Source organism: Alosa pseudoharengus, unplaced genomic scaffold (genome assembly GCF_046254945.1).
Source record: "Alosa pseudoharengus isolate Yale_2024_CS ecotype anadromous, Long Island Sound unplaced genomic scaffold, YU_APseudo_1.1 YU_APseudo_1.1_scf_21, whole genome shotgun sequence".
Classification (NCBI taxonomy): domain Eukaryota; kingdom Metazoa; phylum Chordata; class Actinopteri; order Clupeiformes; family Clupeidae; genus Alosa; species Alosa pseudoharengus.
Genome location: NW_027468674.1, coordinates 5,700,113 through 5,716,945, shown reverse-complemented (window position 1 = coordinate 5,716,945; position 16,833 = coordinate 5,700,113). Strand labels below are relative to the sequence as shown.

The following is a 16,833-nucleotide window of genomic DNA, read 5'->3' as shown; positions in this document are numbered from 1 at the left end:
ATGACTGGGTTCTCCCCACACACACAGATCTGTTGTTGTGTGTTCAGACTCACACTAGTTTCTCCAGTTTGCAGTGGGGATTCTTGAGGAGCTCTGAGAGATGCTGAACTCCTGCATCATGAAGATCATTGGCACTCAGGTTCAGCTCCTTCAAACTGCAGGAGTTTGATCCATCAGCTGACGCTATCGCAGCACAGCTCTTCTCTGTGAGGGAACAAGTCCACAGCCTGGAGAAACATAACACATGATGACATATCTGATTATTACACTCAAATACTGTACCTCTAACTATACAACACACACACACACACACACACACACACACACTCTCACCCTCACTTTACAGGGAGCCAGCAAGGAGAGAGTCAGCAGTCTGTGGTGTCGGGGTGTTGTAGCGTACACACACACACTCATACACACACACACACACACACACTCATACACATACACACACACACACACACACACACACATCACAGGGAGCCAGACAGGATAGTCAGCAGTGAGTGGTGTCAGGGTGTTGTAGCATACATACACACACACACACACACACACACATCAAGGGTTATGACACACACAAGCACTCACTCATGACTGGGTTCTCCCCACACACACACACAGATCTGTTGTTGTGTGTTCAGACTCACTCTAGTTTCTCCAGTTTGCAGTGGGGATTCTTGAGGAGCTCTGAGAGATGCTGAACTCCTGCATCATGAAGCTCATTGCAACTCAGGTTCAGCTCCTTCAAACTGCAGGAGTTTGATCTGGCAGCTGATGCTATCACAGCACAGCTCTTCTCTGTGAGGGAACACTCCTCCAGCCTGGAGAAACATAACACATGATGACATATCTGATTATTACACTCACATATTGTACCTCTAACTATACAACACACACACACACACACACACACACACACACACACACACACACACACACTGTTATGGCCTCAATGAAGCCTCAAAAAAGAAGAGGAGACGAGGCGTGCGTGGAGAGTGAGCGCCAGAAACGGGACAGACAGGAGAGAGTCAGCAGTCAGTGGAGTCAGGGTGTTGGAGTGCACACACACACACACACACACTCTCACCCTCACTTTACAGGGAGCCAGCAAGGAGAGAGTCAGCAGTCAGTGTCGGGGTGTTGTAGCATACACACACACACACACACACACACATAATGTGAGATAAACACACAAAGACACAAACACACACATCAAGGGCTATGACACACACAAGCACTCACTCATCACTGGGTTCTCCCCACACACACAGATCTGTTGTTGTGTGTTCAGACTCACTCTAGTTTCTCCAGTTTGCAGTGGGGATTCTTGAGGAGCTCTGAGAGATGCTGAACTCCTGCATCATGAAGCTCATTGTCACTCAGGTTCAGCTCCTTCAAACTGCAGGAGTTTGATCCATCAGCTGACGCTATCACAGCACAGCTCTTCTCTGTGAGGGAACAACTATGCAGCCTGGAGAAACACAACACATGTTGACATATCTGATTACTACACTCACATACTGTACCTCTAACTATACAACACACACACACAGATATAAATGACATACTAAATATTGTAACATTCCACACATTCGCGGCAATTATGCTAATATGTTTCCAGTCATTTACACTTACTAAACGGCAGTCTGACATATAAAGGTATAACTAAAGAGATTAACAGTGTCAACAAACTATAGTAATCATCACTTACATTGTCAGCAACGCACAACAGGACAGAAAATAAAGTGCACATTTCCAACAATGTGCTTAACCAGCAGTAATGTCTCTACAGCTTCAGATTGCGCACCAAAGAAAGACTGCTGTCTCGCTATCCGACAAAAGATTCTTTGGACGCCGCTATTTATGTATTTCCGGCTCCCATTGACTTACATTGAACACATGTAAACAAAACGTCAATTATGTGCTCAAACTAACGCCGCTGACTTATGAAAACAGCCATTCCACTTTGATACGAAACTACATAATTGTACAACATTTATACAACAAAAATCACAGAATTTGGATCAAGTAATGTGGAGAAATCTTATGCAAAGGGTCAACCCCTAACAATGTGCCCATTGCCCAAATTTATGGTCGACTAATGTCGAATGTCAAAGTAATGACATTGAAAAAGGTACCTTAATGATACACTTCAATTTATAAAGGTACGAAGTATAAAAAGAAAAACACAATTTATCAGATGGATTACCCATATAATTTAACATTTATTCGAGGGCACATCTATTCCCAGAACTATAATGGGTGTTAAATATTCCACAACCACTAGATGGCAGCATGACACAGCACATAAAGTACACCTACGTGTCGCTGCGACCTGAATGATGGCGTGGTTGAATATCCACTTCTCCTGCACTTCGGGTCTAAGGGTGCATTCAGAGCACCTCGGAATGACAAGGACCGCCCCCATGGCTACTTTGTTTTTCCGACAGCAAGTGTTCAAGTGCTTAGCCATCGAATGTGTGACAAACACGGATGCCACAACAAAGGCTAAAACATACACTCACTAATCCTAAACAAACAACTGTATTTGCTTAAAATATAGTGTAAGATGCTCGTGAAAGAAAGATATGCAGCTTTTTAAGTGATAAAAAGGGCAAATTCCCAAGTTCACATTAAAACTGTTGGACATGAAAGGCCACATGGACTACAAACGAACTACAACGTGACGACAAAAGTGATGACGAGCCCCTAACTGGGCAACTCTGTTAGCAAAATCTAGCCCCAGTTTCCGACCTCTGACTCACACATTAAGTGACGTGAATGACGCGGAATGATGATGTTTTCACTCGGAGAAAGGTTTTTACGAAGCCCATGAACGCTAGGTAATAGCTGCTGTAACTTCGTTTAAGTAATAAGCCTCGAGGAGCCGACGGTTACACTTGTTTTAGGGGCGTTGTTAGCCACGCTGCGCAAGCCGGGTAGGCTACAGAAGAAGCCCATAGGCTACAGTCGCGTGTGTTTGTGGTGATTTATTCCATGTATTAACAAAATAATAATGTAACATTAAAGAAATAGCCTACATAGATAAAAAAAAAACCTAAATAATTACACCAAAAAGTAAAGCTTTATCATTGATATATAAGCTTACTGAAAATCAAATATAGGCCTAGCCTACAATTGTGTTCCACAGACAATATGTCATACAGATAATAACAGTAAGAACATAGGCTAACCTAAGTCATGACGACACGGGGGCTTAAGTCTCATGTTGGCCTATGACTACCAAGCACGTCTGGGTCTGCGACAGTGAAATAGCTCCAATATTAATTGTGTCGCCAATGAATATATGCTAACATGAATCTCATCAGTCACCTATAGATAAGGGTTAGGCTATAACATAGGCTACATGTAGGCTATAATGTAAAAATAGGGTCATATCATATAATGTTGACTTATTAAGATGGGGGAGAGAGATGAACATATTACACTGAACTAACTGTTCATTGTTGAAAATCAATCAAAAGTTTGTAGTTGATCCGGATGTCATTGGTCGCAAGGATTGTTAATGGGTGTATCCACAATTGGGACCTTGTTACAAGTTGGTCTTTCAGCTGCTAATGCAATCAGTGGCCGTCAGAAAACATGTTAGACAACTGAGGAATGAGATGCCACACATAAACTGTACAGTCAAACAGAACCCACAAACATCAATGGGAATCCACCAAACACTGCAGGGAACCATGTTATTGTCAATCAGCACTCTGCCACGCTAAATCAGACCCTGCTTATGTTTGTGCAGAGCAGAACAGATATTTGTAGATATGATGCAGGACCTGTTAAGAGAGATTGGCAGCTCAGTCTCCCTCATACTAGTCCCTACGGTGAACGATGTACTGTAATAGCATAGTGCTGCTGCTTCTGATGTGCAAGACAAGACAGGGTATATTCATAATGTGACAGGCAGCATGAATTTATCATTATGTTACAACCTCTGCACAACTACTATTGATGTTAGAAGAACAAAACAATACATCTTCAAATGTTCATTGCTTATTACATGTGTTATAAAAACAAAATCCTTGTCTGCTTTCTGTGTTTTTGCATGCACCTGTCAACAGGGGTGTAAAGACATATTTGTTCACCATGCACTTAGGCTGTTCTGAGTCATTGTTTGTATGTTATAGTATTTGTTGATTTCCATTTATTGCCCATTGATTTTGCATTCACATTATTGTTTAGTATTGCTATTCTCCTTATTAATGTAGTGTCACCAACATTTAAAATAATATCAACTGACATTGTTATTCATAGCCATATTTATTCTGCTCTTATAAGGTAATACAGTGCACATATTTATATTTCATTTATACTACTCTAAACCACCTTCTGAAAATCAACTGTATAGTGTTTCACTGCACCATATTTCTTGACCTGTCTCACCACCTGCCTATAGGCTATTTACACCACCTTACTTACAACACTTTGAAGAGCCAAAAACAAAGCTCAGCACACCTGTTCTGTGCATCAGCAAAGTTGGAGGGTTAATTTATGAACCATCACTTCTAGTAGGCTACATGTGACGTGTAGGCTAGAAGAGAAGTCTATTGTCCACTACTGGGGAAATTCATTGGCAACACTATATTTTAATGTGTCGCTGTTACAGTGTACCTACCTAATTAGGTAGAGTGGTACAACCTGTGTAACAACATGTATTATCAGGTACTGTACTATCATTATACTTGCATTATGTATTTGTGGGTACCTACATAGGCTATAGTTGTTACATTGTAATACTGAGTGCTTTTACAAAACTTTGCCAATTTGCCTAAATTTTCATCAGAGGCAAAGAGCTGACCTGACACCTGCTGGATGGGGTAAATCTGGTCATGATAGATTTGATATACAAATCACTCTTAGCTCCAGTCAAGGCCTCATTGTCTTCAGTGTATATGTAACAGCTGTGCTGCTACAACCTTGTTACTTTTTGATACAGTGGAATAAACCTATTAAGTGTACCAGTTAATTACTTACATGTACATATGACATGTATGTTGTGTCTTCGATGTCTTGGAACAGGTCTACTAATTCACATGTACTGTGTGGTGTAACAGCAGACACGTTTCAACACATCAATTACAGGATGCATGACATCATTGACAGGATGTATATAATATGTACATGTAAGTACTTAACTGGTACACTTTATTTGAATGGGTTTATTCCATTGTATCAAAAGAGTAATACATAACACAGTTGATACATGTACTACAGTATGTAGAGTAATGGCAGACATGTTCCAAGACACCAATGACACAACATGTAATGTAATATGTAATTGTAAGTGGGCAATTCCACGGAAAATTGACTTTTTGTCACATCCATAACGCCAGTGAAATGCCTTGGCATTTGTATGATGTAAATGTTACTATTCATTTTTGTGCATTTTTTCTCATGTACATTCTTCAGCCAAAAATAGCAAATGTTCAAATTTCATGTAATCATTCACATCATACCATACCATCACATTTTATTGCCGTTATAGATGTTACAAAAAACGTAATTTTCCATGGAATTGCCCAAGTACTTAGTACTTATACCACTGTATCAAAGACCAATAAGTGTTGTTACGGCCCAGGCCGCTGTGTCCTAACTCCGCCCATTGGCACTGACGTGCCTGGGTGCTTGTTTCCCCTGTGTGCCCAGGTGTGCCTGATTGGGAGAGATATTTAAGATCGGCTCAGTCTGCACTCCGGGCGCGGTTCTCCTCCTCCCGGCTTGGCATTCATTTTGTTGCGTTAACGTTCTTCTCTGTACTGACTTACACTTCACTTTTGAGTAACTAACACTACACTGATTTGCACTTCATCCTTATCGTTATTCCGAAATATTAGTTTATGTTTAACTTTCTTTAATAAATTCATTTATTATAATTTCAACACTGCGTTGGTCTCCCCTAAATGTACATACTCCGAGCCAGTGTATAACATGTGGGGGCTCGAGCCGTGAGTGTTCCGGAATTGGTACGTTTTTTTTTCGCTAACTCGTCTGGTGGTTATAAAATAAGTTAATTGGTTGGTCAAGTTAAATATTGCCTCTGGTAGCCGGGTGTAAATTACCTGTTGCAGCAAAAACGTGTTTTCGAAATTGGGGAGTACCACGAAGTAATTGTTTGTTTAGCTAGGTGGTAGTTTGGATTAGTGACTTAAATTGATTGCTTGGTAATTTCTTGATTGGTTTGTGTTTTGCTTTGTTTTGGGTTGCCGTGGAGGAGGAGAGCCATTGGAGCCTTGCAGCCTGTGCGTTCCTTTGGCTGCAAGGTTGACGCGCAGCCTACAGGTCGATTGGGTACAGGTGCCTCTTGTTAAGTGGGTGGAAGGTAGGTTAGACCTACCGAGCTAACGTGAACCCCCGTCGCAGGTACAGGCGCTTATCGCTGTTTATTTCTTTGCCTTTTTTATTTTAACTTATTGTTTTTGGTGTGTCGGACGCGCTGGGGTTGCGGGAGCAACTCAATTGTATGTGGGCATACTGAAGACTAGAGGTGGAAATATTTAGGGAAATGTTTGGGAGATAGATACGGGGCAGCTCTTGTATCGGGGAAAGGGGGTGGCTGTAATACCTGTGCCTGATTGTTTGCCTGTTTATAGCGTCTATCTTTGTCATTGTTTTTGATTAGTGAGTAGCATTTAGTTACATCAACGTTAACGCAGTTACGTCAACGTTAACGAAAAGGAGATGCCTACAGTGAAGGTTGAAGACTTTTTTGAGTCCCCATCGGAGGTTTTGTTGGAAAGTTTAACAAAGGATCAATTATGTCAAGTGATTGATCATTATGGATTCGAACATATTCCAAAAGATCTTAAAAAGCAACTGGAACTCCGACGCTTAGAGGCCGACGAAAAGAGACGCGAAAAAGAAAATGAATTAGAATTTAAGCGTATAGAAGCAGAAATAAAGAAACAAGAATATGAAAAACAGCGAACAACAACGAATTGAACATGATTTAGAATTGGAAAAACTTAAACAACGTCAAGTAGAGACTGAGCGAGACAGCGATCTTCAGAGAGAGAAGTTAAAATTAATTGCTGAAGGGAAAATGCGTGGTGACGGGGATTCCTCTGGGTCGTCAATGGGCACGGAGAAAAACCTGTCCCATATGATTAGGTTTTTGCCGAAGTTTAATGACCGTGAGCCTGACATTTTTTTCTCTCTTTTTGAAGGTATTGCTGACGAACATGAGTGGAGTGATGCAGACCGTACACTGCTGCTTCAGACTACTTTTACTGGGCGTGCTCAAGATGCGTTTGTGGCGCTGTCGGGGGCCGAGCGTAAGAATTATCAGAGCGTAAAAGAAGCGGTATTAAGAGCGTATGAACAAGTTCCAGAGTACTATAGACAGCGGTTTAGGAACTGGAGGAAAGGTGACCGTCAAACGTATGCTGAGGTCGCTAGAGACCTAGTTGGTTTTTTTAACCGTTGGTGTTCCTCGGTTAACATTAACACGCGTGAGGAGTTAGTAGATTTAATGATATTGGAACAGTTTAAGAATATCGTTCCCGACCGCTTAGCTACATTCATTAATGAGCACAAAATAAAAACGGTTACTGAAGCAGCAGTGCTGGCCGATGAGTATGTTTTAACGCATAAAGCTAAATCTAGAGATCACTTTAACACTCATTTCTCTGCTCGAGAAGAACATGGGCCGCCTCGTTTTTATGACAATTGGAATTCGAAATCAGAAGTTAAAGATTCGTCTGAGCGCAATAAGTCTGATCCTGATCGCTGTAATTACTGCTGGGAGGTTGGGCATTGGAAAGCGGACTGTGAAGTGTTGAAATCAAAAAATAAGAACAAAGCGAAACCGGCCAAGTGGAGTTTGTGCGCAGTTCCTGTCCGACCGTCTAAACTTAAAAATGTAATAGAGGGAAAGGCATTTTGTCCAGCAGGTGATGCTATCCCGGCAGGTGCTTCGGGATCGGCAGCACCTGTAGCGGAGCCGTCTAGAGCTGAGGTCACTGTTGCGGATGAGTCTGTGGGTGAGAGCTACGGCCCATTCATCACGGACGGTTTCGTCTCATTAGGGGGTTCATCTGAGCGAAAATCCGTAAAAATCTTGCGTGACACCGGTGCTACGGAAACGTTCGTATCTGAATCGGTTCTACCCTTTTCTGGTGAATCAAGCACGGGGAAAAGTGTTCTAATTCGGGGCATTGGGATGACATCCATGTCCGTTCCCCTCCACAGGATTGTATTGAGTTCCGATCTGGTGGAGGGGGAGGTGATTGTTGCGGTTCGGCCAGCATTACCAGTGCCTGGCGTTGACGTGATTTTGGGAAACTTACTTGCTAGAGACAAAGTGTGGGCTAGTGGGCCAGCATCTTTTGTAGTGACCACTGAGCCTGTCCAGGCTTTAAGATCAGATGAGTGTGGCGTAGCATTTCCCGAGGTTTTCACTGCTTGCGCGGTGACGCGCGCAAAGAGTCGCGCGCAGGTAGTGAATGGCTCGACTGAGTCTCAAGGTAAACGTTCTCTTCCTCAGTTGCCTGTTTTACCTATATCCTTTGATCGTGACGATTTTATTCAGGCTCAGAAACATGATGAGGGATTGGCTGAGTTGATTGCTTCGGCCTGGCCTGAAGAGGAGCTACCGAACGTAGATAAGGGGTATTTTATTATTGACGGCTTACTTGTGCTAAAATTTATTCTTGTTAACAATGGTATGTGTGACACATTGGTTCAGTGCGTCGTACCGAGTAAATATAGAGAACTGGTTTTACAAACAGCACACGGGGAGGGAGCGGGGCATTTCGGGGTGAAGAAGACTTACGATCGGTTGTTACAGCACTTTTTCTGGCCGAGGTTGAAACGTGAGGTGGCAGCTTACATTAAGACTTGCCATACTTGTCAACTTGCTGGCAAACCGAACCAAGCGATTAAACCTGCGCCTCTGCGTCCCATCCCAGCAGTGGGCCAGCCTTTTGAGCGGTTGTTGATTGACTGCGTTGGCCCATTGCCTCCTTCAAAGTCCGGTTCTCTTTATTTGTTAACGGTTATGTGTCAAGCAACGCGGTACCCAGCGGCATTTCCTTTGAGAAGTATCAATACGAAGTCTATAGTAAAGGCGCTATCGCAGTTCATTTCAGTGTTCGGGATACCCAGGGTTGTTCAATCCGATAGGGGCAGTAACTTTACATCTAAAATGTTTGCTGAAGTTTTGAAACATCTTCGAATAAAACATAATCTGAGTAGTGCCTATCATCCGCAGAGCCAAGGCGCTCTTGAGCGATTTCATCTTACACTCAAGTCCTTGCTGCGCGCTTACTGTTCAGAACTCCAGCGCGACTGGGAGGAGGGTCTTCCGTGGTTGATGCTGGCTGCTCGCGGGGTATCGCAGGATAGTTTGGGTTTTAGTCCAAACGATTTAGTTTTCGCACATAAAGTCCGTGGTCCTCTGTCTGTGCTAAAAGATGGCCTGCAAGAGTCAGAGCCGCCAGTCAACCTTATTGATTTCATTGATGGTTTTAGGCGTAGGTTGTTTTTGGCGTGGCAATGTGCTGCAAAGAATCTCTGCAAGTCGCAGGCACGTATGAAAAAGGTGTTTGATCGCAAGGCCGAGTCTAGAGTGTTTAGTGCAGGGGATCAGGTATTGGCGCTGTTGCCAATGCCTGGTTCTCCCTTTCGGGCAAGATTCTCCGGTCCATTTACAGTGGTCCGTCAGGTAAATGACCTGGATTATTTGATTGCGACACCGAATAGGAAAAAGTCCTCTCAACTTTGTCACGTGAATTTATTAAAACCCTACTACTCTCAGTCACCCAGGACTGAGGAGCCTGGTGATTCGGTTAGGTCGGTTGCGCTTGCTGTAGGGGGTGCGACCTCTTCTCCGCTTCAGAGGGTGGCAGTTGAGGGGGAGGATGAGGTCGGCCCAGACGACTGCATCCTGTTGCCGCGTTTAAGAAATTCAGAGATGTTGGAAAATCTTGATGGCCTGTTAGGTCATATGCCTCCGATGTACCGTCATGCACAAACTTAATAGAACATGATATAGAGGTTGGTGAGGCTAATCCAATTAGACAGCGTTTTTACCGTGTGCCGGCAGTTAAACAGAAGGTTCTAGATGACAAAGTCCAGTATTTGCTTAGTAATGGGTTGGCCAAGCCATCGTACTCCAGTTGGGCGTCGCCCTGTCTATTGGTCGCAAAACCGGATTCTACTTTTCGCTTCTGTACAGACTACCGAAAGGTAAACCTGGTCACTAAACCGGACTCCTTTCCCCTTCCTCGTATGGAGGACTGTATAGACCGTGTGGGCGCAGCGAGGTATGTAACCAAATGCGATCTTTTGAAGGGTTACTATCAATTTCCTTTAACTGCAAGAGCTCAGGAGATCTCCGCGTTCGTCACCCAGTCTGGACTGTTTTCTTACAACGTCATGTCTTTTGGATTGCGTAACGCCCCCTGCAGTTTTCAACGCCTTATGAATCGCGTGATTTCGGGTCTTGAGGGATGCGCAGTTTACTTAGATGATCTGGTGACATGTAGTGGTGATTGGCAGGAAAACCTCTCCAGGCTTAAAGCTTTGTTTGAGAGGCTTGTCGAGGCTAATTTGACTATCAATTTAGCAAAATGCAAATTTGCGCAGGCGACCGTAGTCTATCTGGGGAAGGTAGTGGGTCAGGGGGAAGTGCGGCCTGTGCGCGCTAAGGTGACGGCCATTGATAATTTTCCACCTCCTACAACGAAAAAGGAGTTAATGCGGTTTTTAGGCATGATCGGTTACTACCGGAGTTTTTGTTTTAATTTTGCACCTCTCACCAATTTGCTCAAGGGTAAGGCAAAGTTTGCCTGGACCCCGGAATGCCAGCAGGCATTTGAGAATGCTAAGTTGCTGCTCAGTACTGCCCCCGTCCTGGCTGCCCCTATGCTAGACAAGCCATTTAAGATCCAGGTTGATGCCAGCCAGGTGGGGGCAGGTGCTGTTCTTTTACAATCGGATGAGACAGAGATTGACCGCCCTGTTTGTTATTTTTCTAGAAAGTTTAACAAGTATCAGCTTAACTACTCAACGATTGAAAAAGAAGCTCTCGCCTTGGTATGGGCTCTACAGCACTTTAATGTGTATGTAGGCGGTGGAGTCCATCCCATTGTTGTGTATTCGGATCATAATCCATTGACATTTTTACACTCCCTGCAAAACCCTAATCAACGCCTCATGCGGTGGGTGTTATTCTTACAGCCGTACGATTTGCAGATACGTCATATTCGTGGCATAGAAAATGTTATGGCGGATGCACTGTCGCGTGCCCCGGTTGGGTGAGGCTTGCCTGTTTCACTTTTCTTATCTCCTGTCCTGTCTGTCTACCCCTGTCCCTCTTAGAGTACCTTTTCATGCTCTAGAACAATCGAGGGCCAGGTGGCCGAGGGGCTAGAGAGTGAGACGTGGTGATGGGTGTGAGTGTGGGGTCTCCATCTGACCCCTGGGAGAGTGTATGGTGGAGGTTAGAGTGTATGTTTATGGTGGATGCTGATGTATTGGGCGATAATGGGACGACTCAGAAATGTTATTGCATATACACATTTATGTATATTTTATCTTCACATGGGGATTTTGGGTTTGATTAGTGACAGAAGCCCACAGTTGTGGGCCTCTGTTTTAAGGGGGGGGATATGTTACGGCCCAGGCCGCTGTGTCCTAACTCCGCCCATTGGCACTGACGTGCCTGGGTGCTTGTTTCCCCTGTGTGCCTGATTGGGAGAGATATTTAAGATCGGCTCAGTCTGCACTCCGGGCGCGGTTCTCCTCCTCCCGGCTTGGCATTCATTTTGTTGCGTTAACGTTCTTCTCTGTACTGACTTACACTTCACTTTTGAGTAACTAACACTACACTGATTTGCACTTCATCCTTATCGTTATTCCGAAATATTAGTTTATGTTTAACTTTCTTTAATAAATTCATTTATTATAATTTCAACACTGCGTTGGTCTCCCCTAAATGTACATACTCCGAGCCAGTGTATAACAGTGTGTACCAACACAGTTGATGTAGTGAATTAGTAGACCTGTTCCAAGACATCGAAGACACAACATACATGTCATATGTACATGTAAGTAATTAACTGGTACACTTAATAGGTTTATTCCACTGTATCAAAGAGTAACAAGGTTGTAGCAGCACAGCTGTTACAAGGATACAAGGAAGTTTATTATCACATGCATATAGTTACTAGAAGTAAGAAATGCAGTGAAATTATGTCTGGTGTCAGCCTATTTGTGCATTTATGGGGGGGGGGTGGAGAAGAGGTGCAGTAGAAGTGGGGTTTCGTAGATTAAGTGGCAAGGGCTGCATAAGAAAGGTGGGGGAAGATTGGGATTGGGGGGGGGGGCACCAACAAGGAGCACCCAAGAGCAAAAAAACATGTACACTGAAGAGGCCTTGACTGGAGCTAAGAATGGCTTGTATATCAAATCTATCATGACCAGATTTACCCCATCCAGCAGGTCTCAGGTCAGCTCTTTGCCTCTGATAAAAAATGTAGGCCAATTGGCAAAGTTTTGTAAAAGCACTCAGTATTACAATGTAACAACTAAGCTTATATGTAGGTACCCACAAATACATAATGCAAGTACAATGATAGTACCTGATAGTATATGTTGTTACACAGGTTATACCACTGTACCTAATTAGGTAGGTACACTGTAACAGCGACACATTAAAATAAAGTGTTACCTATATATATATATATATATATATATATATATATATATATATATATATATATATATATATATATATATATATATATATATATATATATATATATATATATACATACACACACACATACAGTTTATCCATGCATATATACATATGTATTGTATGTAGTATTGCATTACTAGCCTATTCTAATTTGGTTTGTTCTATTGACATGGAATGAATGAACAGGCACACGTGACTATGGAGTAGGTCTACTTCACAATTCAGATTTTCAGATGGTGCGTTGTGGCTGACAACGGCCCTAAAATCTCGTTTAGGTTTATTGCTGGTTCCTGGTTGCTGTAGAATGATGTCATCTGCTGGCCGTGCCACGCAATAGCACCACAACATATGTAATTTCACTGGACATTACGATAAAAATCTTGTTTTTCCTTACTAATATTCGTGTCATCCAGCTAACATATTGCTTAATTCTTTTGACATTTCGTTCCTTTATAAATTCTAATGTAATATAAAGGTACGTTTTTGAATGTCATTACTCTGACATGTGAGGGATAACGGCCACCGACGTGACCTGTTATACGTGACTCATGGACAAGAGGAAATGCCATTAACTCGGCGTCACGCAGCGGCAATTTTCTTAATATCGATATTTCTCCACATTACTTGATCCAAATTCTGTAATTTTTGCTGGATAAATGTTGTACAAAAATGTAGTTTCGTATCAAAGTGGAATGGTTGTTGTCATAAGTCAGCGGCGTTAGTTTGAGCACATAATTGACGTTTTGTTTACATGCGTTCAATGTAAGTCAATGGGCACCGGTATTCGGCCAATGGCGGTGTCCAAAGAATCTTTTGCCGGATAGCGAGACAGCGGTCAAAGAAAGAACATGCGCACACACACACCCCTCGTGGCAAAGGGAAAATCTCTTAAAGGAACAGCGTCCCTTTAGGGAGGAGCAGGGATTTTGTACAGCCGCCCCCAAATTTACTAGCTAAATTTGTGAACAGCATAAAGTCCCTGCGCATTGGTATTTAGGTTACGCCAGTTACCTCATTGGGCATTTCAGGCAGTTCAATCAGTTTGGCAACTGGACGTAGATATGTGTTGCCATTGATGTCCACTTCAGCAGTCCGGATCTTCCCATCATCACTTGTGATAACCTTACTCACCCGTCCAACAGGCCACAAGGCCCGAGGAAGTTGATAGTCTATCACAAGGACTACCTGTCCGACAGAGAGGTCCCCTGTAGAGCCCTTCCATTTCTGCCGTAGTTGAAGATTGGGTAGGTATCTTCGGATGAACTGGCTCCAGAAGTGGTCAGCAATGACCTGGCTGTGTCGGTAGCGTCTTTGTCCCAGCAGAGCATCAGGGCCATACAAGGCCTGTGGCAGGGAGGCATCACGCCGCCCCATCAAGAGCAGATTAGGAGTGACTGGGTCTGGGTCTGCTACATCCGACGATACATATCCAAGTGGCTTTGAATTTAATATTCCTTCAACCTCCACTAAAACTGTAGCAAGAACCTCCTCTGGCATCGGCTGGTCTCTCAGTACCACTTGAAGGGCAGCCTTGGCAGATTTTCTCTCCCTTTCCCATGCCCCTTCAAAGTGTGGTGCATGGGGAGGATTGTATCTTAAGGAGATACTCTGTCCAGCAAGCTGTTCTTTGAGGGAAGGTTCAAGTTGAGCCAGGGCCTCTCTGAGTTCTCTGTCCCCTCCACAGAAATTAGTGCCCTGATCGCAGATGAGCTCAAAGGGTTTCTCTCGCCTATCCACAAATCTTCGAAGGGCAAGGAGGAAAGAATCTGTATCCATGTGGCAAAGGAGGTCCAGATGGATACACCTTGTGGTAAGGCACTTGAATATGATTCCCCACCTTTTTTCCTGTCTTCTGCCTATTTTTACATAGTAAGGGCCAAAACAGTCGACTCCTGTGAACCAGAAAGGGGGCTGATTCAGACGGAGCCGAGCAGCTGGTAAATCAGCCATCTGAGGTACCATAGGCCTTTTGCGCCACTTACAACATTCAGCACACTGTCGCTGATGCTTTCGGATTGCCTGATGTCCTCTCAGTATCCAATATGACCTCCTGACCTCAGCAAAAACCCTCTCAGGACCGGGGTGAAGGAGGCGCTTGTCGTAGTCTTGGATCAAGAGACCGGTAACAATGTGATCAGGGGAGAGGAGAATAGGATGAAGACTGTCTTCATCTAGCTCTTCAGCCTTACGAAGCCTACCACCAACTCTTATGAGTTCAAGAGCTTCGTCCAGTGCAGATGAAAGTGAACTCAGTCTGCTGCTAGCTCGTATGACCTTGCCAGCTTTGAGTGCCATCACCTCCTCAGGGAAGCTCTCAAGTTGTGCTCTCTTCAGAAAGGGCTACTTCAGCTTCAATCCGTTCAGACGCCGTCATAGATTGGGAGGTCACCCCATGGAGGGCCTGATGAGTGGTAAGTAAAAGGTCACCCCACGATTCACAGGATCTCAGGTCAGGAAATGATGCATCAGTGGTGGAAACCGTGCCACAGAAGATGCCCTGTCGAAGCTCTGCAGCATCATCCACGACTATGGAGGGACAAACTGGCCAATGCTCAAGTGAATGCTTAAGGAAAGGAGGGCCGTTTCGCCAGCGATTGGGCTGTGCAAGCTGGACTAAACTCAGTCCCCGGGTTATGTCGTCCGCTGGATTATTCTTGGAATCAACATACTTCCAGTTATCAGCTCCAACCAGCTCTTGTATTTCAGCAACACGGTTTCCCACAAACACTTTGTATTGCTGAGATTCAGACTGGATCCACTTCAATACGGTGGTGGAATCTGACCACATGATGCAGCTTTTGATGGGTAGTGTGAGCTCTACATTCAGGACTTTGGCAAGTTGGGCACCACTCAGCACGGCACATAATTCCAGACGCGGGATTGATAACTGCCTCTTGGGTGCAACCCGTGATCGAGCCATAATGAAGGAGACATGAATTTGACCAGCTGTGTCCACCACGCACAGGTAAGCAACAGCCCCGTATGCCTTCTCCGACGCATCACTGAATATGTGCAACTCCACTTCTTCATTTGTGATATTGAATAGAGTGTAACGCCTGGGAATGGTGACATTTTGCAGGTCGATCAGCTCTGATTCCCATGCCTGCCATACTGGAAGTAAGTCATCTTGAATGTAGAGATGCACCGATATGGAATTTTAGGGCCGATAACGATAACCGATATTTATTGGTTTGTTGTGGCCGATACCGATACGATAACCGATAATATTACTCTTGAAAAAAAATTTTGAAAAGTGATTTGGGGAAAACATTTAATAAGCATAATTTTATTGCAGTAATTTTACCTACCACCAAATGATGGACAGAACTCATAATAGTCCTCAATAGTACGGCAGTCAACAACATAACAGTAGCCTAGCCCTACAGTATGTGTGGCTCCTTTAAGTGAACCTGACGTCAGTGAATTGCGAGTGAGTGGCTAGAGAGTTTGAATCGTTTTCATTTAGGACTATACGCTCATAAACGGCTCAGCTTGGAATAAGCTACAGTATAGCGACCAAATCAGAGTTTGTGAGGGAAACTTAGGTTTAGTTTCAACTGCGGGTAACTGAATAAAGCTGCAACTCCTCAGACTGTATCTTATGTCCGTCTACTCTGTTGCGCACAACCTGCTGCAGCAGAAATGAAAGGAGTTAGCCCCGAAGGTTTTAATAACTTATTATGATGACCTGTCTGGAACTGAAGCACGAATTGTTGGCATATTTCTAGGTAATAATACAAAACCCAAGCTAAAGTAATGCAAATATAATACTAAAACACAACTTAGAACTAGGCCTACTTATGTACTCGTCCCACTAACGAGTTTGTTTTTTGTTTCCCCGACCAGCGCGGTAAAGTGCAAACACACCAGCACAAGACGGCTCTAGATAGGGCTGAGCTCCGCTCTGTTATGGTTAAATGGCGGATCATTCACGAGAGTTCACAGATCCCAAATGAACGCATATCCACAGATTTTGTTAGAGTGGTGAAATACATTCACACCGCTGACATTATATTGAGGAAAAAGTATAGCCAACCAAGCTCAAGTAGCTCAGTGTATCCAGACGGACCTTACGTAGGCCTTAATTAGGACTTTAAAAAATATCGGCGCAAATT

General features: G+C 43.7%; 1 protein-coding gene across 1 annotated transcript in view; it reads right to left on the bottom strand.

The window, feature by feature from the left end:
- The window catches only part of LOC143138692 (NACHT, LRR and PYD domains-containing protein 3-like), a 139,438-nt gene that overhangs the window by 8,932 nt on the left and 113,673 nt on the right, over positions 1-16,833 (bottom strand). Inside the window, exons 7-9 of the mRNA XM_076299111.1 lie at positions 1,298-1,471; positions 648-821; positions 54-227 (exon numbers count right to left, since the gene is read on the bottom strand). Of these exons, the coding sequence (XP_076155226.1) occupies positions 54-227; positions 648-821; positions 1,298-1,471 (522 nt within the window). The remainder of the gene's footprint in view (positions 1-53; positions 228-647; positions 822-1,297; positions 1,472-16,833) is intronic.